General features: G+C 38.1%; 1 protein-coding gene across 3 annotated transcripts in view; it reads right to left on the bottom strand.

The window, feature by feature from the left end:
• Window positions 1–22,872, bottom strand: part of RFX3 (regulatory factor X3) — a gene marked incomplete at both ends in the record, with an annotated part of 132,046 nt that overhangs the window by 6,632 nt on the left and 102,542 nt on the right. For all 3 annotated transcript variants that reach the window (XM_080911323.1, XM_080911321.1, XM_080911322.1), the window contains 2 exons: window positions 11,868–12,021; window positions 17,741–17,949. In XM_080911323.1, the coding sequence (XP_080767449.1) occupies window positions 11,868–12,021; window positions 17,741–17,949 (363 nt within the window). The remainder of the gene's footprint in view (window positions 1–11,867; window positions 12,022–17,740; window positions 17,950–22,872) is intronic.

Raw genomic sequence — 22,872 nt, 5'->3', positions numbered from 1 at the left:
TGCACCACAGTGATACCAACAGTGTGAGTGGGAAGCTGCAAGTAGCCAGGGCACCTTTTTGGTAGGTCTCCAAGAGGCCTAGGGTATGGGCATGATAGAGACCAAGCAGTTGAGAAGGAGTTTTTCTAGGATGCAGTGGTTTTATGTGTTTCAGTTTATTAGGATCACAGAGCTGAAAACTCAGTGCAATGCAAGGGAGTCAGTCTGGAGAACAGAGTAAAACCGAAAATTGTGAATGTTAAAACAAATGGGCTGGAAGACCAGAACACTTAATTCTTCATCCCAGTGAAGGCCCAGAGAGCAACCCTAACATTAAAGCCATCTGTAAGGGATAGAATAGTCTGGTTTGTTAGCAACACCCATCCCACGATTGCATGTATAGCGGACACGGACCAGCTGCTGGCACGTGAAAGGACTACAGGCCGTGTGTATACGTGTTATCACACCTTTGTGAGCATTCCTACCGACCCTGATTACCATCAGCTGATAAGCCATAGAGTGATGAAAACCTCAGCTGCGGAAGTCAACTCTTCTACAAGGGTCAGCTACTGCAGGGTAGTCTACAGACTCAGGATGAAGGGCATGCCGGCCTAACAGTACAGGCTGGTGCAGGGCTGGCAGAAGCTACGACTTCATATACACCTATGTGAGAATACATGTGGATGTATACATGTACATGTGTGTATTTTGTTAGTTACTGCTGATCAACATCCTCAAATTCTAATTATAAAATTCTCCCCCACACACACTTGTTTTGTTGTTGTTGTTACTCTGGTTTTAGTTTAGTTTAGTTTTTAAGACAGGATCTTCTCTCTATCTAGGCCTGGCTGTCCTGGAACTCACTACTTAGACCTGCCTCTGCCTCCTGAGCACTAGGATTAAAGTCAAGCACCAATGCACCCATCTAACTATAAGTTCCTTTTAACATGCTTTCTACTTGCTCATCATTTGGTCCATATTGAGAGAGAAACTCATGTAGCTCAGCTTAGCCTTGAACTCACTATTTATCTTAAACTGGCCCTAAACATTCTGCCTCCTGCCGCCACATCCAGAGTGCTGAGATTATAGACATACAATTCCATGTCATTTAGATTATATAATGTCCTTACAGATTCTCCCCTTACTGCTGCCATTTTACAATCATTCCTAATTAGTAAGCTTTGAATTCAAGCCCGGCTATGACTATTTAGACCTGATGATATCCCTGCCCTTCCCCAACACTGGTATTTTCTTTCTAATTGACTTACTTTCCCATTCTATTTTGTTGGTTGTGTTTTTTAAACCACTGAATTAATTTGCCTCTGATTATCACTTTGGCTACATACCAAAGAATGCTGCTAGAGTCTTTGTAATTCTATGGATTCAGTATTCAAAGACTGTGGGCTATTTTCTGTAACAATACAATATTATTAATGTTTACATTATGTGTTGTTATTTTTTTCTGTTTATTTTAGTGCCTGAATTTACCTTTGTTGATCCAAAAAGTGATGGTCTAATTATACAAATTACTGCTTGAGACTATAAGTACACAATCAATTAAAAAATCTAAATCTTAATAAAAGGCAATCAAATACAATCTTGGGCAATGCATAGAATTTCCATATTTATAAACTTATGCAAAAGGAAGGGAATGGAACTAAGATCAAATACCACGTGTCTGTCTGCCTCATACTGCCAGCAACTGGGCATCTGCCTGCTGGGCTCTAACACTGTAGACCTCACAACATAATAGCATGGTGCTAACACAAGTGAGCTTCCCAGGGTCTTTGTTGCTGCAATGGGTGATGTGGCTTGGACTCATGGGAACAGCCTGGAGAAGGCTGCATCCTGCACTTACTGTATGACTCCATCTTCAGTTCACCTAACTTAACCTCACAATACTCCTGGATAGGTTTATTTTAATGATGACAAGACTAAGGCTCAAGCAAGAATAAACACAACTTTTTAACTATGCAATTTAAAGTGATGAGTAGAGCAGGACAAGAAAAACACAAGCTATAGACCAGTTTGGCTGCATTTAAATCACAATTCTGCCATTATAAGCTAGTGGCCCTAGGCCAATTACATTCTCCAAGCATCTGATTTTCTTCTCTATGAATCAGGCAGGGTTATCATTATGACTAAATGTGTGCATTTATCAAACAGCATAGAACAGAGACAAAACCAGATTGTCTTCACACTCTGTTTCCAACACTGTGGATAGAACCTTAAAATTTTGTTCTGTAATCATTAGAGATGAATACCTCTCAGCTGAAGAGTCTGTAGGAATCTTACCTAGCCTGTTAGGCTTTGGCTTGAGGTTGCTGACCTATACATTCTATGTGGGATTGGGGCTGGAACTGATGGCTTTATACTGATTAATAACTATAACACCATGAGAAGGCCTGACCTGCACATGGACGTGATGCACACATGCAGAATGTTTTCAGAGAAGCTGGAGACCATGCAACTAGAAATGGTGGGTGGCTCATATGAGTTTGGCCAATTGCTTCTTCTTACACTCCGAAAAGTGAGGTAAGAAATATGGCCCTTTAAAGATTCTCACACAGAAGCACAGAAAACTGTTCACAAGCAGATTTAGAACTCCCCAAGCTAATCATAATCTTTTAACACTCTATTACTGGCTTGAATTTTTGGAAAATTCTAGATTTTATAAGTCACATGAAGCTCGACAATGGTCAATGCTTTATGTTTGTTAACTAAGGTCAAGGTCAAGTAGAGACAACTACTACTTTTGACTGAGAAGTAGGCCTTAAATTTTGAATTTTTAAGGTGTCCCGAACATTATTTTTCTTAAACATCTATCAAATGAGAACCATTTTGCAGTTAGCATTGGTACAAGGTTTCACAACTGGGGTATGAGTTGTAGACTTAAAAATTTCCAACTTTATTCTGCAGGAAATACTCATGTTTACTTGAAAAAGTATTGGTTTTTTTTTTTTTTTTTTTTTTTTTTTTTTTGGTTGCTTTCTCCTATACATGTGCCTTCCTATATATTCTCTAAGAGTCCTCAGTGAAAGTGACAAAAAGACAAAGATTTATGTCACTTTCCTCCATACAATGGCAGCTTTCATTGTTAATGTCCTGCTCTTTGAGGCTGGCCTGATGCCGTGGCAATGTGACTATATACCCCCACACTGCAGCATATTTCAGATACAGCTTTAACCATTCACATTTTTTCCCTAGGCATATATCAGCAAATGCATCTTCACAAAGTTTCCAGATCTCTAAAGGACAGTCATTAGAGAGTATGCACATAGTGGAGTGAAAGGCCATACAGGCCACAGTTGCTTTGGAAAGGAGACAGTTTTAAATGTAGGAATGTTGACTGTCACCAAAGCCAGAGCAGGGGGCAGTCTCTGTCCTGAGCCCACTTGAGAGTCCTACTTTGCCTTGCCCTGGGGGTGTTCCCCCCAGGAGTCAGTTGTTTCCCTCCTACAGTCTACCTTTCTACTATACTACTGTATAGTATACTGGAATCTCAGAATTCCCTGCCCAGTGGCCCTGAGTTCCTTCCCAGACCTATGCAAATCTCTTCAGACATGAGGGTGGGGTGGGATAGCGCAGCCAACTCATTCACAAGGTGCAGAAAAATCCTGAACACTAGCCTGAGGGGTGCACACATGATAAGATGAGAAGAGTGAAACAGAAAAGAGTATATAAGGGCAGAGGCTGGCTCATCGGCGTTTCTATTTTCTTGAATGGACATTGGAAGAGATAGAAGGTTAAATGTAAGCCATAAGTCCTTAGTTATCAAGCTCTATCTGTTAAAAGTAGATGGATGGAGCAGCTTTTATTTACAGTTGGTTCAAAATGTTTGAAATATTTAGACATATGATACCCCTGGTCCTGCAAATGTTAGGTTGAGGCTGGAAGAACATGCTTTATGCAAATAAAAAACAATGTATAGAAGAGAAAGAAAGCCTGCTCTTGAACAGATTAGTTCCCACTGAGACCATGCATAATACCTAATAGCAAAGAATAGCCTTAATTTATTACAGGAGAGAAGTAGAATTTGATTATAAGCAGCTGTCTGAGGTTAGGGCTTTATTGCAGTGAATAGAGGCCATGGCCATGGTAACCCTTATTAAAAAAAAGCATTTAATTGAGGCTGGCTTACAGTCTAGAAGTTTAGTCCATTGTCATCATGGCAGGAAGTATGGTGGCATGCAGGCAGACATAGTGCTGGAAATTAGTTAAGACTTCTACATTTGGATCAACAGGTGACAGGTAGAGAGAGAGTGACACTGAGCCTGACTTGAGCTTCTGAAACCTCAAAGCTCACCCCCTAAGAGACACACTTCCTCCAACAAGTCCACACCCATTCCAACTAGGCCACATGTCCTAATCCTTTCAACTAATGCCTCTCCCTAAGAGCCTAAGGGAGCCATTTTCATTCAAACCACTACAACAGCAGTGATTACCTGGAGAGAAAATGAGACTGAGGGTTAGAAAAGTTCTCTTCAAGATGAATGAGTTACATTTCTAGAGCTTATGCTATTTTAACTCACAGCCCATATTCTTGTTGAGAACATCTTTCCTGACACTTTGATCAGTGTATTTTAGTAAAACAATGACATAATGTAGTTTCCTTAAGAAAAGAACTTTGTTACTTTAAATCAGATACACACCTATAATATCAGCACTCAGAGGGCTGAGGCAGGAGGATGTAATGAACTGGAGGCCAGCATGAACTACAAAGCAAGTTCCTGGCACAAAACAGAAGAAATAACACAAAGACCCACAGGACAAGACATTTCCTAGGGTCACTTGGGATAGGCAGGCACAGGATAATGGAGTATGGTACAGACACCAGTAGGTGGAGCTGTCATGCTTAATCTGACTAGATCTTGGCCTTGTGGGGGTATATCCAAGAAGCCTCCAGTCAAAAAGTTCTCTAAAGACCCAGTGACAGGGACTGCCAAAGAGGGTTCCCTACTGAGCTATCACTCAGGTCTACAGTGACTATTTCTGTTGTTCAAGTGTTTCAAACAATTCAGGTTTGATGATTTAAACATGGAGTGGTTCTCTGAAATATTCTAGAAGAAGGTCCACTTGGCCTGGGACCTTCTTTTCTTAAGCAAAGACATCTCATATATGAGCCCTGGGAACCAGTGAGAAGTCCTGTAAGTTGGCAGTCTGCCCGCTCATCATTTGTATCTCCCAGAATGACTCTCTCAGTACTTATTGTTGGATGCTCTGCTCCCATAGAGGAGGGACTGAGAGGTTGGAGGGATGAGCCAGCCATGAGCCCAGATACCGTAGGGTAGGGCTGAAGCTTTGGACTCATAATAGAATCAAAATTAAGTCCTTCTCTTATGTTGTAATAAACAGACAATCTTCTCATGTGCAAAGAAAAAAACAAACAGAAAGACAAGCCTGGAGAAAGGTGGGAAGAGTTTCAAAGAGCTAATCCTAGGAATCGGGTGGATGGAGGGACACATGAAAGACTTCTTCATGGCTCCTTCAGGGTGTCAGATTCATCCTTTACTTCCAGGTTTCTGAACATATGCTAACATAAAAAAGCAAACTTAGAGCTGAAATCAAATAACAGATTCTGAAAAAAAAATCATTTACGACTGGTGTGTGGGGGGGGGGGCAGGGTACAAAGGAGCTGAAAGGAATTTGTTTTCTAATACATTTGACTTTCCAATGCAACTTTCCTAAAATAATATTGCGTTTACTTTGCATATTCTAAATGTCTCAGAAAAAAAATGGAAAGACAGGGAGGATGACCAAGAGACATCCATGAAAACCCAAAAAGGAAGCCCTAGAACAAAATGATAAAATGTTACATTCTATGTGTCTGGTTTACATGCTATGAGAGGGGATGAGCACTGACACACATATGTTTGGGGTGGTATGTTTGGAGTATTATGTATGGTAAGGATACAAGGATAATAACATAGTCCCTATATGGAAAACATATGCAAGCAATTTACATGATGATGAAGATAAATGTGGATCATGAGCTCTGGTCACTGAGACAGAAACATTTTGTTCAGTTAGCTGTTAGCAATGTTAGAAATTTTGCCATTTCTGATGTGTGACTTTCACTCTTGTTGACCTTAGTGGTGACAGCTGATACCAATACATCTTTTGCACAGTTTTGGATAATAATAATAAATGTGAAATTACAACACCTAGAAAAGTGACAAGCTATGACTTTAACTCACCTATTAGCAAGTGATGGTAAGCTCACTTGTCACTTACAAATGACAGCATAGATTTTGACAAGCATTCCATATGCTCTAATTTACTGCTATACATGTAGTTTTTGCTCCCTATAAAACCTCAACTTAATACAAGTCCTGCTTTCACAACATGCTGTAATGTAAGTGTGCTGCCCCCCAGGCTGGAGCGTGTACTCTCCTGCCGCAGATCCTGCCCACTGACACTAACTGCCTTTGTTTGATGTTAGGTTAAGTTCCCATGCTCTGTGCTTGGCTAGACTTCTATGAAAAGGTACTTTAACCCACACTTACTAAAGACTGCCTGCTGAATTCTTACTGTTTCTCTTCGGGTTTCTAGTTTGTTTTTGTTTTTTTTGTTGTTTTTAAAACCCCTCCCTTTTAAAGATATTAACTTCAATGAATTTGGAAAATATTTTCTCCAGGTAGGCTATTTTCCATGTTTGTGTTCAGAACTAAACAAAGAGTTACTTTGTTTCTACTTTTAGATTTTGAATCAGGACTTTATTACTATAACACAGATTACCCTTGAACACACAATTCTTTGCCTCAGGCTTGAAATGCCCATATTATAGGTATGTGCCACCATGCCTAGGTCATAATTTTTTCTTTTAAAATGCTGGTTACTGAGAAGGTTTAAAACTAACAACATATGAGTATAGTCATGATAAAAATAATCCAAATATAATTAACTTTAAATATAAATATATAAAATGTTCACCATGGAGAATCATTTCATGAAGCAACCTGAACTGTACGTGTTCAGTGAATGTTAGTAAATTGTGTATTTAATATATAAGAAAACATACACACCACAGACTTCTGAACAGATTCTAAACAGACACACTATTTTAAAAAGTTTTTTTTGCTCAGTTTGCCCTGTAAGAATATTTTATGAATTTTGAAATTTTTATTTGCCAGGTTTAACAGGTGTGTGACAGGTGTAACTTGTCTATCTTATGCACACACGTAAAACCTCACCACTGCCAGAGAGCCTATGGGCACACTTAAAATACTTATATAAACATGTGAAAATTGCATGAATCCTGGCTGTAAATAAATTCTGTTTTCTATCACGTATGCAAAAAACAAAACAAAGAAACAAAGAAATATTTTTCATCTCAATATTATTTCTTCAGAAAACCCTTTTATGACCTTCCTAGGTAACAACTGCCCCTTGCTTCAAGCACCTCCTAATCTTCTAAACCCCCTCTTTGTGGTACTAAGAATGTAACAATGTAGTTATGGACTGCTCAATAAATATTCATGTAGAGGAATTAATTCAGCAACACAGTTGAGCTGGCAAGGGATCACAAACAAAGGTACTTGTGATCTGGCTGGAATTCAGACTTGCCACACACCTTTAATCCCTCAGGCTGGAATATAGGCACACCCTTAGTACACACTGTTAAGGTAAAATTAGTTTATAGAAGGAAGTGGCCATGTTTGAGAGTGACCTATAATTGAGGGGCAGACAATGTAATGAATCAGAGAAATATTTGTTAAGAACGAGTCAGAGATAGGATATGATCAACTCTCACGAAAAGTTTCTTACAGCATAGGAAAGAGAAATTATTTGAGAAGGGCAGTTTGAGCAAGGCTGCTAGTTGGGAGTCAGTGCAGTGAATGTAAGTTCGTTCATGAGTTCCTGCAGTTTAGGGAAGGTCGGCAGAGGCAGTTGAAGCCAGACAGTAAGCAGGATCCAGAAGATTTAGAACAAATTGCCAGAGTTATTTTGAGGACAAGCAATGAGAAGCTGAGAGAAGCCAGTTTGAATCAGCTAGCTTGGAAGATTAGATTGTATGGAGGCTAGAAGCTTCCAGACCTAGGCCTAGGGATAGTTAGAACAGAGAAGAAAATGCTCTGGGCTCAGCCCACAACATATATTTACACAGCTTGGGTGTGGCTCTCATCTCATCCCTTCATCTGAGGAAATACAAGCAACCTTTACAGATGTATCTCCCATTGCAATGCAAGTTCCAAGACGGAGTCAAAGTTGTTTGTTTACTGTCATATCTAATCGTAACAGAATTGCTAGGTAATAAGTCAACTAATTTTAGAGATAAAAAAGTCTGGTTTTCAACACCAGACTTTTGATTTAAAAGTTCTGTGTTAACTTTTACAGCTATCACACCTTCAACTATACAAACCATATAGAGAGCTATGCAGTTACCATTGTGTAGGCTTTAGAGCAAAAAGTAAAAGTCCAAACTTAAGGGGAGAAGGTCATATAAAACAGTCAGTGAGGACTGGGCCCCACTGAGGAACTGTTGAGACCATGAATTCCTATTAGAATTAGAATGGATAAGGAAAGGTGGAATGAGATCCTCAGGGAGAAGGAACCACTATGTCCTGGTCTAAAGATGCAACAGAGTTGGTAGTTGAAAAGGCACAAAAGACTAGCATGGCTGCAAAAAGGGGAGCAGAAGTGAGATGTTGAGGCTAATGGGGTGCCAGGGCCAGGTTTTAGATGCCTCTTGTACAAAGGGAGAATTCTTTTTCCTTAACTAACAGATTAAACTACTGAGGAGTTTCAGGTAGGGGATAACTCAATCAGCTTCTGCATAAGACACTATTGACTACACTATGAAAGACTTGAAATTGAGAAGGCTTAGTGAGTACTTAGAGATGGGTCAAAACAGAAAGACATTCAAAATGATGCTCAGATAGGACCATAGAGACCTCTACCAAAACAGAAACACAAGCGGGAAGTTCAGGACCATAATACAACTAATGAATACATTTTCAATACCAATAATTATTGATTTTATGATGATATTAATAATTATGATTAAAAAGTTGCTATAGTTGTAAGAAATGGTGAATTTTATGAATCTCAATACACTCTGGTCTGACTGGTCTCCCTACTCTGTGTGAAGGCACTTGTGAATTTGGTGTTTGACAAGGGCATTACACCTTCCCCACCCTCATCCTCCCTATTTCTTCCATTTTCCCTTCTCTTCTTTCTTCCCCCACCCCTCTACACACACACACACACACACACACACACACACACACACACACACACACACTCATTTATTGAGCTAATACTCATGCAGTAGAGTTGTGTGCCTTAAATTTGATATTCAGATCAGGCTGGCCTGAATCCTCAGTTCTCCTTGCCTCTACTTCCCAAGTGCTGGGGTTACAGGCATGCAAGTGACACCATGTCAAGTAGGTCTTTGGGAAGAGAAATTCCAAAGGGCAAAGTGAGGGTAAGTTTAGAATAATATGTGAGAAGAACATGAGGCGTCTGGGTCCCAGGGGGTGGAAGGAGTGAATGGGGTGGGAGGTGGCAACTTTCTGTTTCTTGACTATCCACCTCCTTTCCACAGATATAAAATAATTTTGAATAAGATAGTAGGATTAAGGCCCAAAGACTATGCTATCTAAACAGTCTTTGAAGCACAGTGCTATGAGGGGTGGGTGTGGGGCAGGGAGATTCAATGGAGAAAATTGGCCTTGGTTTGCTTTGTAGACAGATTGGTGCATTGATGTAGATACCAAAAAAGAATTTTCTAACACACTGGGTAAGGGTACAATAAGCAAACAGACTAGGATTACGTTTAGAGCTCTGACTTTACAGAAGCTAATTTACATCTTATTGTTACACCCATATTTTATTAGTATATCTTTGCACTGTGCTGTAATTTATCCTACTCATTTGCAGCCTATTCATGTAGCTAAGAGTGTCTATTACATTGATTATGTGGCAGTGCTAACACTGTATCTGACTTTAATTCTGCAGAGCTACTGGCTGCAGGCTCTTGTGAGGAGGTAAACCTTCAGTGTGATGGGCTGTACCTTTGTTCTTTAGAGACACAAGGGAAACAAAGACCACACAGGTGAAGCCACATGGTGACAGTAATAATCACTGTTCTCATTATCTTGTTCATTCTGTTAAAGATCCAGAGAACCAGGGCTTTGTGGCAAAATGTTAAATGCACTAAAAGACAGATCCATTCAGAAGTGTTGAGCCCTGAGGTGAGAAATCTTTCATTTCAAATGGGCATCTTATAAGGAGATATCTACAGAGCTAAAGTAAAGATGGTCAAATTTAAGGAACATCTGAATTGTTTGACCTATTGTTTAAAAGCTACTGCATTTCTTATTCCACCTTACACACATCTATTCAGTATCATTTAAACATAATCATACACATGTATGTATGTATATATATCATCAAATCGGAAAGGATGCTGATTTTAAATGGAAAAGATGAATGTTAAAAATGTTAGAAATATTTGACACTTAGGGCTAGAGAGATAGCTCAGCCATTATGGGCATGAGCTACTCTTCTAGAGGTCCTGTGTTTACTCCAGCACCCACATGGCAGCTCATAGCTGTCTACAATACCAGTCTTAGTGCATCTGGCATCCTGTATGGCTTCCCTGGGCACCAGGTATATACATGGTACATAGGCATATACACAAAGCATTCATACGCTTATAAAATTTTTAAAAAGTACTGTTTGATATACAGTTTACTTATATTAGAATACTTGTAGAAGAACTTGTAGAACTTAGGTAATTAAAGTATTTTTGATGATTTTATTTACACTTTTATTGTTATACTTATTAACCAGTAATTTTAGCAGTACTGAACTTTACAACTCCCCTTGTCTCCTCTGTGTGTGTCTGTGGGATTATTGACATGTGATGTTTTCCACTAACACTGTCTACTTTTTTGAGGTAGGGTTTCTCATTGAAACAACGCTCACTGATTAGCTGGACTGACTGGCTAGTGGCCCCTTATTTTCTTCGTCTTTTTTTTGGTAAACCTAACCATATACACATATAAATTAAAAATGATTAAAAATCAACAGCTTTACTGCTTTAGGTATTTTGTAATTTTTGCCTGAAATAACGTAATTCACCAAGATATAAAGTACTCCAATTCAGTGTAACAAAATGAGTCAGAGCTGAATTATTTCAGCATTTGTACCTATTGCTCATTATATTAACCAATTCTTATTCATGGTCTTGTATGAATCACCGCTTTCTGACAGTGTGTGTAGATAAGTCATTTTTATAATTATCTAGAAATTCTAGAAACACCATTAGTGATCAAAGGCACGGGCTTGAAAAATCAGACCATGTGTTCAGCAAAATGTATCTAGTGTTTACTAGCTATAGACCCACTGAGCATCCCTGAACCCATGCTTACTGCATGAACCTTAGGGGCAGACTGATAAAGCAGGAAAAAGAATGACTTAATTTCAAAGGGTTGCAGTATATTGTTAATATTTTATTATATGCAAAGGACTGTAACCGTGTTTGCAACACAGGGAGGCTTGTCAGTTCTCACTGCCATCATCATGGGCATTCTGAAGCAGAACCATCCATTTCCTTCTTGAAGGCTAGGAAGAAGCTTACAAAATACAGACTTAACTCTTGGGTTTGTTGTCTATTTGTTTATTGTTTGTTTGAGGGCATTAGCTTTTACACAGACATTGGTCTTTATCTCCTACTCAGTAGTTTTTCTTTTCAAAGCCTATGTTTCTCAAAGTTTTGTTGTTTTTATTGTGGGTATGGAAAATGAAATAAAACATTCCACTGATAAGATGGACTCTTCAACCTTAGAATTCTGTGATTGAAACCACACACACCATCAGTCTGCTTCAGTCAATCATTTAGAAGTATACTGAAGAACCAAACAGTGGACCACAGCTCTTACCTCGCCCATCACTGCTATCGGTGTCTCTCCTGTCACTTGAGCAACACGATGCTCTACTAAGTAGAACATGTACTCATCATAGAGTAGCCGGATCAGGTGAAAGGAGCCGAAGCTAGCAGCACTGCGTAAGGTTAAGTCCCGGATAACCATTGAGCTGTTCAAGAGAACGGGCAGAGAGAAAGCCACAGTTAGTGACTGCAGTTGCAGTTTGATGTGTCACTACTTTCAGAGCAGGTAAGCTGGGAGACTAAATGGAAGCATAGGCTTTTATAGTATCAAACCTGGACAGAACAACTTCATCATTGAAAGCAGTTGGCCTGACTCATTCCAATGGTAAGAAAGAGGTCTTGCTCTCCAAGCCTTGACCCTGATGTAGATCTAGAGCTAGGTAGAACAGACCTGTCTTCATTACCACAATGTGTGGTTCATCTGTCATACTTACAAGTGGATCAGAGCCGAATAGAAACAAAGGCTGAAAATTCATCCCTGGTATAAGAAAACTCAACTCAAAAGGGAACAATTAATTGATGATCATTGACACTTGTCATTGCTAAATGACCATGACCCATAGAATATACTTTGTGTTAGGTTTCAAAGAGAAATACTAGCCGACATTCCCTGAAGCAGTCTAATTGGAGGTGTGCAGTGAGTAGGGACTCTAGTTTCTCTGTGGTTTTCATTTAGATTAAGGTGATTTTCCTACCACTAGACAGAGGAAGTCTAGAAAACATGAACATTTAATGTATATATTATATAAATATGAGCTATATGATAGAATACTAACAAGAAACTCTTTTACATTAAAAATACAACTAAGAAAACTATGGGTTTACCAAAGATGTACCAACTAATAACCTTGTTTCATACTTCAGATATAAGTATGATATCTGTGACTCACAGTGAAAATAACATATGTATTTATGCATGTGTGTTTTATACCAGTTTGTACTCAGCTGCCCTTTTTTGAAGATTTTTTTTTTTCTTTTGGCCAATAAATACTAAAACTGTCATTATATTCCCAGAAGGAAGATGCAAAAGAAAAGCCTTATTTTATAATAACCAATTATAAAATTCCAGGCAAATAAAAGAATAGCAAGTAGGCTTTACTTTTGTTTTTGGCTTCATTTTCCAACCTTTTCAAACCAGAGATGTAAATACATGAGATCCCCTACGCTCACTCTGGCAAGCGACATAGCATGAGCTGACATCCGAGGGCAGAAGCTCTGGGTTCTGATGCTGGCTCTTTGCTACTTGACTTTTAACCTCAAATAAGCAATTTCCCTGAGGTTGTTTTCTCTAGGGAATGTGAAAGCAGCATTTTTAGTCTAAGCTAACATACACAGTTATTTCAAGGATAAAATGAATTAAAGCATATAAAAACAAATGAGTAAATGCAATGCAGCAACTACAATTTATTATAACACAGGACAAAAAGTATTATTTATAATTTGTTTATAAGACTGAAGAGTTATTCTTTTTTTAATCATTGTAAAAACAGAAGAAAAGATAAAGCTAAACCCATTTATAGAATGCCTTTAGACAAGCCAGGGGCCCACATTGTATCCCAGGCTGGCCCAAGTCTCATTATGAAGCTTGGATTGGCATGTCTATCGATCTTCCTGTCTCAGCCTCCTACCTAGGAGGTTACAGGTGGCCTCTGCAATCTTGCTTACAACCACATAACCATTTTTAAGGCTACTGAGTTGGTCTGACAGTCAAATGAAGCAACACACAGCAGTTAATTCCCTTTATCCACATTTTTGATTTTCTTGGCAGTTTTGGCCACTTTAAAAGTGTAAATGTGTAAATTCTAGAAATAATCAAAAACTTCCAGACCACATGTGCTTCTGCACAGAGTGATGAAATCTGCTTTCTGGCCCCCACCACCTAGGAAACAGCTCTGATTGCCCAACAAGTCCAAGTTGTATAATGGTTCCAGCAATGTCAACAACTCAGAATACCACATTACTGCCAAAATGGCTCCTTAAAATAAGCTTAAAATGGAGGCTGTTAACTTTAGAGGAAAAAAAATATTGACTGTTGAGACAAGAATGAACCTTCTATCTGTGCAGCTGAGAAAAAGGGAAATAAAATGCGCTAGGTTTGTTGTTGTACTTCAAACTGCAAGGATATAGCCACACGTGCAGTTAGTGCTCATCATTCACACTCACAAGCAGCTACACCCTTGGCTGAGTAATTACCGTGGGATATACCCTCATGAATAAGGTGGATAAATACACCCTGTATGAACGAGCGCCCACGGCATAGGCATGGTTATGGCAATGATGCTGATGCCTCAGGCTCAGAATCACAGCAAGGCCTTCCTTGTCTTGGACTCAGGGTAATAGCAGGCTTCCTGGTTCAGACTCAGGAGAATGGCAAGGCTTTTCTGTAGTCTGAGTATAAATTGGCTAACTATTGACCTTTAGCTAAAAACAGTATTGCAAAGACTACTAACCACAGCTTCCACATCCCAGATAACTTTGTGTTTATGTCCCCATGAGACTCCTCCCCTTCAGAGACCACTTCCCTCCTCCATGATATACTATGTATAATAAATTTGCTGAGTATTTGGGCTACTGGTGTGTCTACATCTAAACATACAGTCTATCCAACTACACATTTCAACTATGCAGTCTTTTCCTAATTTCTTATCCCTCCCAATAAGGCTTCCAGGATCCAGCCATGCAGGCCAGAGCATCTAACATATTTGGGAGCTTAACAAAACTGGTCATTACTACAGTAAAGCACATACTAGAGTTAATGGTGTATTCATTATAATAAACAGTTCCAGGTAATGGTTTCTGTGTGTCTGTAAAATATCTTAATGCCTTAAGCCTCCTTAAAGGTTTATAATTAATGCATAAATGTATTATTACAAGTGAAAGAATAGCTCATTTATGTGCCAATGACACACTGTTATCGACTTGTCAAGTAATTTACATGAATATGATATAGTAATTTTTTGAAAGTAAATATTTTTCCATGACAGTAAATATTTTTCCATGACAAAAGTTTAAAGCAGAGAATGTACTGCACATAAACAAGAAAAGCAATGTAACATAATAATTAAATATCAAATAACACTGAACCCAAAGTCAGTGATCTTGAAAGGAATCTAAGGGTGGAGTATTCACTTATTACCCCAGCTATGTTGCTGAACAAAGATACTTAAAATGCAGCCCAGTGATGACAAGTGGCTAATTAATCTTAACAATTAATCTTAACAAAGTAAACACATACAGGTTAAAGAGAACACCTGCTGTCTATTGCACCATAAGACTGGAGATTAGAGAGGGGGTGAGAAAAACACTACTGGATCTACAAGTGTTCTGAGAATTCTGTAGAGGAACATGACAGTAATCAAAAATTTCTGTAATTCTAATTCTAAAAATTTAGACAATGAGCAAAGTCAGTGTTGATTGCTGTAACCCCACCTTGCACCCAACTAGGAATGCTTGGATGGTCACCAGGAACCCTCTCTTGCCTTATTTACAAAACAAAGAAGAAAAAAAAATAGTCCATATAAAATTTGCATTTCCGGATTTTCCAAGGTCTATGTTAGCAAACCTAAGGTAGTTGAAGTAAATAACTAAGCAGCCCTTGATGGAGCAGAGTGTATCTGCCACAGAGTAACACCTGCTGTGTGAGCTGATTCCCTGTCAGGTTGCTTCTATGCGACTATGCACATAGATAGGAAGACAATTTTAGAAATTACTAGGTTAAATATCAGATTTCTAAGCATGAAGAGACTGTATATGTGGCTAGCAAATTTATAATACCCTCTGTGAATTTACAATTTTAATTGCAACATAAAAACCTTTATGCCCCAGTTTTCACTACTCAGCATTCCTTAGTGAGAAGTGGTTCAGACATTACCCTTCCTACCAGCAGGAGGTATGCATCTGCTTGAATGTCTCTTTCCTAGGTGGCCCTGGCCGTCAAATCTTTCTGAAATGAAAATAATAACTGTAATGGTGTCTAATAATAACAAGCCAATTATCCCCAACTCAGGGAGGACAGAGGGCAGGCAAGTGATGATCTACTGGGTTTGTGTATCTGCAGAGAACACAAAATACAAGTGAGTAATTTTCTTTCTTTTCAGGATTCCTACAATGGATCTCTGTAGTGACAAAGGCTCCAGGGGTGTGTTTCTACAATAATGTCAACTGAATGCGGGGGGGGGGGGGGGGGGGGGAGAACACAACACCCCCATAGGGAGAAGGGCAAGCCTGACACTAACACAGCACATAAGAGGAAGTGTGTGTGTGTGTGTGTGTGTGTGTGTGTCTTCTATTGCTATATAGGGTAGGTACTGAATTTCAAGAGATCAAGAAAATATATTTCTGCCAGGCATACTGGCACATGCCTTTTAATCCCAGCGCTGTGGAGGCAGAGTTCAAGATCAGCTTGATCTACATTAGTGAGTTCTAGGACAACCAAGGCTATGCAGAGAGATCCTTTCAGAAAAAGCCAAAAACAACAATAAAATTTATTTCCAAATTAGAGTTTTGAATTATATGACAAATGGATTTCTATTCTGTGAGATGAAAAGTTAGTTAATTTAAATTTTTGATGGTTGTATTTGATCCTGTAGTAAAAATAAAAATACAAGTGTTTGCTTTTTTATTTGAATGATCCCACTAACCTGGATCTAAAACTTGTATGTACTGAGAGATATAAACTGCCCCTAACTGAGATTTCATGCAGAAATCCATCTGACCATCATATTCTACACAGATATGGCACAAGTCCTGACCAATAACAGCTCATAAATGTTTGTTCAAATTTGGGGCCAACCAATCATTTCAATTTTTTCATCATACATCATATAATTAGTAAGTCCTTTCTTTTTAGTGCTGATTACATGGCCACAAAGAAATGTATTTCCATCTGAAATATTTTAGTAAAAGGCTCATTATAAGTAAAACACGTTACTACCTACTAGATACTAGTCATACATCATCATCATCAGAAAAGAACTGATTCCAATTATCCTTCTAAATATTACCTCCCAACAAGCAAGAATATGAACAAGTCAGCGGGTCTCAACAGTAACCAAGGGTTAAAAAGAACACAGATGGTCTACTCTTTGATAGTTAGTCAGGTTTGAAAGCAAATACAATAACAAAATTAACACATTAATTAGGTAGTTTTGAGTGCAAACTGGGACTGCCTGGAGGATTTCAAAGCTCAGATTGCTAAGCCTTCCCTCTGTGGATTCTGACTCAAGTAGACTCAGGGAATGACCTAACAAGGAACATTTCTAAGGTGTCTAAGTGGATGTGAGGCCACCGTCTAACAACTACAGTTTAAGAGCTGCTCAAGAAGGAACAAAAGAAGGGTACCCATAAGAAGGCAGGAGCAGAGGGAGGACTAGAGACCTTTGCTGACTGTTGCTGAACACGGCACCTAGACTAGTGGTTCTTAATCTTTCAAATGCTGAGACCCTTTACTATAGTTCCTCCTGTGGTGGTGACCCCAACCAAAATGTTATTTTTGTTGCTACTTCATAACTATAATTTTGCTACTGTTATATTGTAATTTGTATTGCAATGTAAATGTCTCTGTATTCTTAGGTGACCCCTGTGAAAGCACATTTGACAACCTTAAAGGGGTAGCAACCAACAGATTGAGAAATACCAATCCACATAGACTCTCAGAAATAACTCTCTGAAAACTTACCAGCTTTGAGAAAGGGGGTCTCCTTTCCTAGTAAAAATGTTCAATTCAATAAATTTCCCATTTAATTCCTATACATCACAGTCACAGAGTTGGGTATCCCACCAAGTCTAAGCTCTTTTTATGTGGATAGTGTGCACATACACACATTCACAGAGCTTGAAGAAAGCTCAGTGTAGTGTCAAGGTTACCTGTAGAAAGACCACTTGAGCAGAAACTGCCGTGCAGCCTTAGGGAAGCTGGGCCTTCCTTCGTAGGGCTTCAGTGCTTGCATCATCACATTGTCCAGCCAAGCAGCCCACTGCTCCAGAGTGCTCTGCTGCTGCAAGGTCATCTTGAAGTCTGTTTCCAGTCTCTGGACCATGTTGTCATCACACTGGCACACCCAGGAAGCCTGCTCCTAGGATAGGTCACAGATAGAAAGTTCAACTCAGCAGCTTCTCACAGAGCATCATCAGAGAACACATGCAGGGCATCACAGGGAGGGTATCAGCAGAAGCCATGAACAGGCCTTCTGAGAGCTAGAACAGCTAATGAGGAAGACAGGTGTCTGGACCAGCAGCACGCACAGCCCTGTTTTCTCACTACTTCAAGGTTTGATCTACACAACCAGATAAGAATTTAAAACCATTTTAGAAGATTTAGAGTAAGTCAGAGAATAAATGGATTCAATTGGCCAAAAGTGGTCCCTAAAGAGTAAAAGAAAAACAAACACTGAATGCTACTAGGTAGAAACATATGTTGTGTGAGTTTATGGTTTGGGACCAGAAATCTCAAGGGCTATCAATGCAAACCAACAAATGCAAATTAATTCACAGAACTGAAAACAACAACAAAACCTCTTTTGAGAAAATGTAGACATGCTACCTGCCAAGAAACCTGATTACTGTAATCTTCCTTCTGCTTCTGCTTGGGAAGTTTCATATTTTGTAACAATGAAGAGAGGAAAATTTAAAGTTACTTCTCAGTGATTGTCTAAATTGTTTGATACTTCCAGTGCTATACAGTATTTTAAGATTAAAAGAAAAAAAAAACCTCTCAGGATCAAAATGTAATTATTTGTCAACAAACTGCTTGACAGATAATCAAAGGGCAAAGAGGGTTTTTTTTTTTGTTGTTGTTGTTTCTTTGTTTGTTTGTTTTTTTTCTCAGTACCCAACTTACAACTTGCCAAACTAAGTTCCAGCAATTTATTAGGCCAGTGTGGGCCCCTGTTTTCTATGCAACAGATCAGACAAATGAAAATTAGTAAGAGGTTTTAAGTGGGAATCATTATAGTAATTTTAAGATAAGTTTCTTTGAAGGCATATATAGAGTTCCTATATAAAACATAGACTACATTTATATTTTTATGAAAACAGTATTTATAGTTTATTCTATGTAATTGCACAGGTAAAATTAAAATTGAAATTTCACTTTGATGTATCCCTAATCCTATCCGTCCAGCTCTAACAACTTCACTGACCCTACACACTACACATTAGAGAGGGACTTAATCTTAGACATTTAAAAGCCAACTGCGTCTAAATCATTCGTTCTATTTCTCTGGGGAAACCTTAGTCTTCTTCCACATCTCAGCTGGCGATAGCAACTTCTTTGTTCTTAGATGTTAGCTCTTAAAACAGCATTTGTAAATAGTTTAAATGTACTAAAATATGATCATAGAAAAATAACAACATAAATAAGAAAAAATACAGTAAAAGGATATAAGGGTAGCAGTTCAGTACAGATTATACATATCCTTAGGGCTTTTCACACATACTATATGTGCTCTATTTTATGCATACATATTGCATGTTTATATATATATATATATATTGCTCATTTACTCATGTTTATTTATGCTTACACATATATCATTTTAACATAAGTTAAATTAACTATATAATTATAATAAATAACATATTCTATTAAGTGTTCTGCTTAACACTGGCACCTCTCTTTCCATGTAGACAGCAGTATTCATTTGCACATTAATAAACTTGTTTCACTGCATGAATACATTATTAAATAATCAATTCCATATAGCTAGGCATTTTTGTTCTATTTTTTTAAACTACTGTAAAGTTTGAATTAGTGATGTGGTTAACTACATTTTCTTATGCTTTTATGTATTTCTGAAAATAGATTTACATAAGAACAGTTATGATCTTTTAATAGTGTTAAATGATTCTCAGACCTTGAATACCCAGAGAAGTTTAGGCATAACAGTAGTTACCAGGAAAGGGTTTTCTCCCATTAACATGTAAGTTTATTTTTTTTAAGACATTTGACTCTTTCTGTGTACAGTACATCACTGCTAAATATGTGGGCTCTATGTGGCATCCAACCTCTAGAACCTTTTTATTGTGCAAATAAGAGTCTGTACCCCATGTCAAGGGGTGTGTTCTTGTTGGTGCTGGCTCTAAGACAAGGGTCTCACACAAGGAGGAATTTCACTTCTTTCCAAAAATTCAAACCCACTCTTTATCTGCTGGTAATCTAAAGCCTAATTGGAGAAAAAAGACCACAGCTCACTCAGTAAGCTGCTTTTCACACCCTTCTACAATGTGCTTCACTACAGACCATGCATCTCACAGTAACATTAACTCACTCAGTAAATAGTCCCTTAGACAATAATTCAGTTTCCTCCACTTTATGATGGAAAAGTCTGAAAACAAACATCTGAAGACATTATTATATAAAAATAATATTCAACATGGTACATAGTAAGAAAGTTCAAAATCATACTGTATCTTCAGTAAATATTCAATGCTTAACTTATCAGGTTAGACCACCAAAACCTGCTTAATTTATAATTTCAACAGAAATGCATCCACTTACCAATACCATTGTAACATAACCAGTTAAATACAAAAGAAAGCCAATCAGCCCACATCAGAACATTGTACGTGAAATGCAAAGAAACTGGTTGGGAAGAGGATGGAGTGGTGAAGAGAATGAGAAACTATTGTGACAGAATTATGAGCTCTTGACATGCTCTAACACTAACACACAGATTTGGTTTCAGACCAGTCTCCTTACTGCAAGAATTTTACTGTTTTATCAGTCTTACCGAGATTAATCCTAGAAGAGGCAGGGACAGGTTTCAAATGACAGGAGAGAATGGGAATCAGGGTACACTGGAGAAGCTTTCTAAAGCTCCTAAGAAATGAAGATGCAAGGAAGGTGAAAATAATCTATACTAGTTTGGGGATTCATTAGAACGTACAAAGAAGAAAAGTGAAGGGTGAATGAACTAAACGGCTCACAACTGATATGAGCCTCTAAAGAGAGGAAAGATGTTTTGGAGAACAGATGCTCAAGTATACAGTTTCCAGTTCTAATGGCTGCTATGACAGATATACGAACACACAGACACAATACACACACCTATAGACACACACACAACTTGACAGTTGACAGGGAAGGCAGAGAAAGAATAATCTTGAAGTTGCTGTGCAAGGATGCGTGGTAGACATATAGTTGACTACTTACAAAGATGTCCCAAAAACAAATACTTCTAGCCAGTGAGTGGGCTCATTTGCATACATATTCAATATAAAAACAATGAAGCCAGGATTGAAGACTCACAAAAATATTAAACCAATAACAGTTAATACCTTTTGTATTTATTAAGTGAAATCATTCTTTACAAAAATTCCTGTTACTGAGTTAAAAACATCTGAAAAACAAAGTTGTCTTTCTATTCTGACTTTAACGTTGCTTTACCTTAGTTTTTCTAAGGAAGTTTTTAAACATATCTTTTTAAAATGAAAATTTGGAAGGCAGCTATGCTCACCATTATACCACCAGCACAGGAGAAAATTTCCTGAACAAAACACCAATGACTTGTGCTCTAAGGTCAAAGATTGACAAATGGGACTTAATGAGATTGCAAAGTTTCTGTAAGGCTAAGGACACTGTCAAGAAAACAAAACTGCAGCCAACAGAGTGGGAGAAGATCTTTACCAACCCCACATCAGATAGAGGCCTAATATCCAAGGTATACAAAGAACTCAAGAAGCTAGACACCAGAGAATCAAACAACCCTATTAAAAATGGGATACAGAGCTAGACAAAAAGTTTTCAATTGAGGAATATCGAATGGCTGAGAAGCATCTAAAGAAATGCTCGACATCCTAAGCCATCAGAGAAATGCAAATCAAAACAACCCTGAGATTCCACCTCACACCAGTCAGATTGGCCAAGATCCAAAACTCAGATGACAGCAGATGCTGGCGAGGTTGTGGAGAAAGAGGAACACTTCTCCACTGTTGGTGGGGTTATAAACTGATACAACCACTCTGGAAATCAGTCTGGCGATTCCTCAGAAAATTGGACATAGTACTACCTGAAGATCCAGCTATTCCACTTCTGGGCATATACCCCAGAGACACTCCAATATACAACAAAGATACATGCACCGCAATGTTCATAGCAGCTCTATTTATAATAGCCAGAAGCTGGAAAGAACCTAGATGTCCTTCAGTAGATGAATGGATACAAAAATTGTGGTACATTTACACAATGGGGTACTACTCAGCTATCAGAAACAATGACTTAACGAAATTCTTAAGAAAATGGTTGCATCTAGAGAATATCATCCTGAGTGAGATAACCCAGTCACAAAAGACAGACATAATATGCAGTCACTGATAATGGGATACTAAACCCAGAAAGCTCTGAACACCCCAGAAACAACTCACAGACTGTGTGAGGTTCAAGAAAAAAAAAAAGAAAGAAAAAAAAGAAAAAACCATTATGCTCAATCCTTACACACCAAGAAAACTTTCACTAATTCTGGGTTACATCCTGTTTTCCATGTACTTTATGTTCATTGTAACTTGTAAGACCTTAATGCACACTATCAAACCTTTGAAAAAAAAGCCAAGCACTGACAAAAATGTATTCATATACTTTTATGCAAAAATGCTTAAAATTTATTAATTTATCTTTGTTTTTTAAAATAAAGTTGTTCAATATATATATATATTATCTAAATAAACCTTCATATATTCTGAAAAAAAAAGAAAATTTGGAATAAATATTAGTGTGTTTTAAGATGATAAACTTGCTTAATATGTTTGGTAAATGAGTTAATGAAGATTTACTTACACACATAGAGCATTTTATAAATCTAAGACATTTCTTGTTAAGGTTGGATGACTGCATGTATGTACATGCAAGTGTGTCTGTTTGTATACAGATAGCTGGTAGTAGATGGACAGATACGTGGGAAAGGGACTGAAAAATTAGATATCAGAAACATGAGCCTAATTCATGAAAGTCACATTGAACACAATTTATTATACTATAAATGAATCAAGCTCAATGGTTTTAT

The sequence above is a fragment of the Micromys minutus genome, assembly GCF_963924665.1.
Source record: "Micromys minutus genome assembly, chromosome: 2".
In the NCBI taxonomy this organism is placed as follows: domain Eukaryota; kingdom Metazoa; phylum Chordata; class Mammalia; order Rodentia; family Muridae; genus Micromys; species Micromys minutus.
The sequence above is the reverse complement of the archived record's forward strand: the minus strand, read 5'-3'. Positions and strand labels throughout refer to the sequence as shown.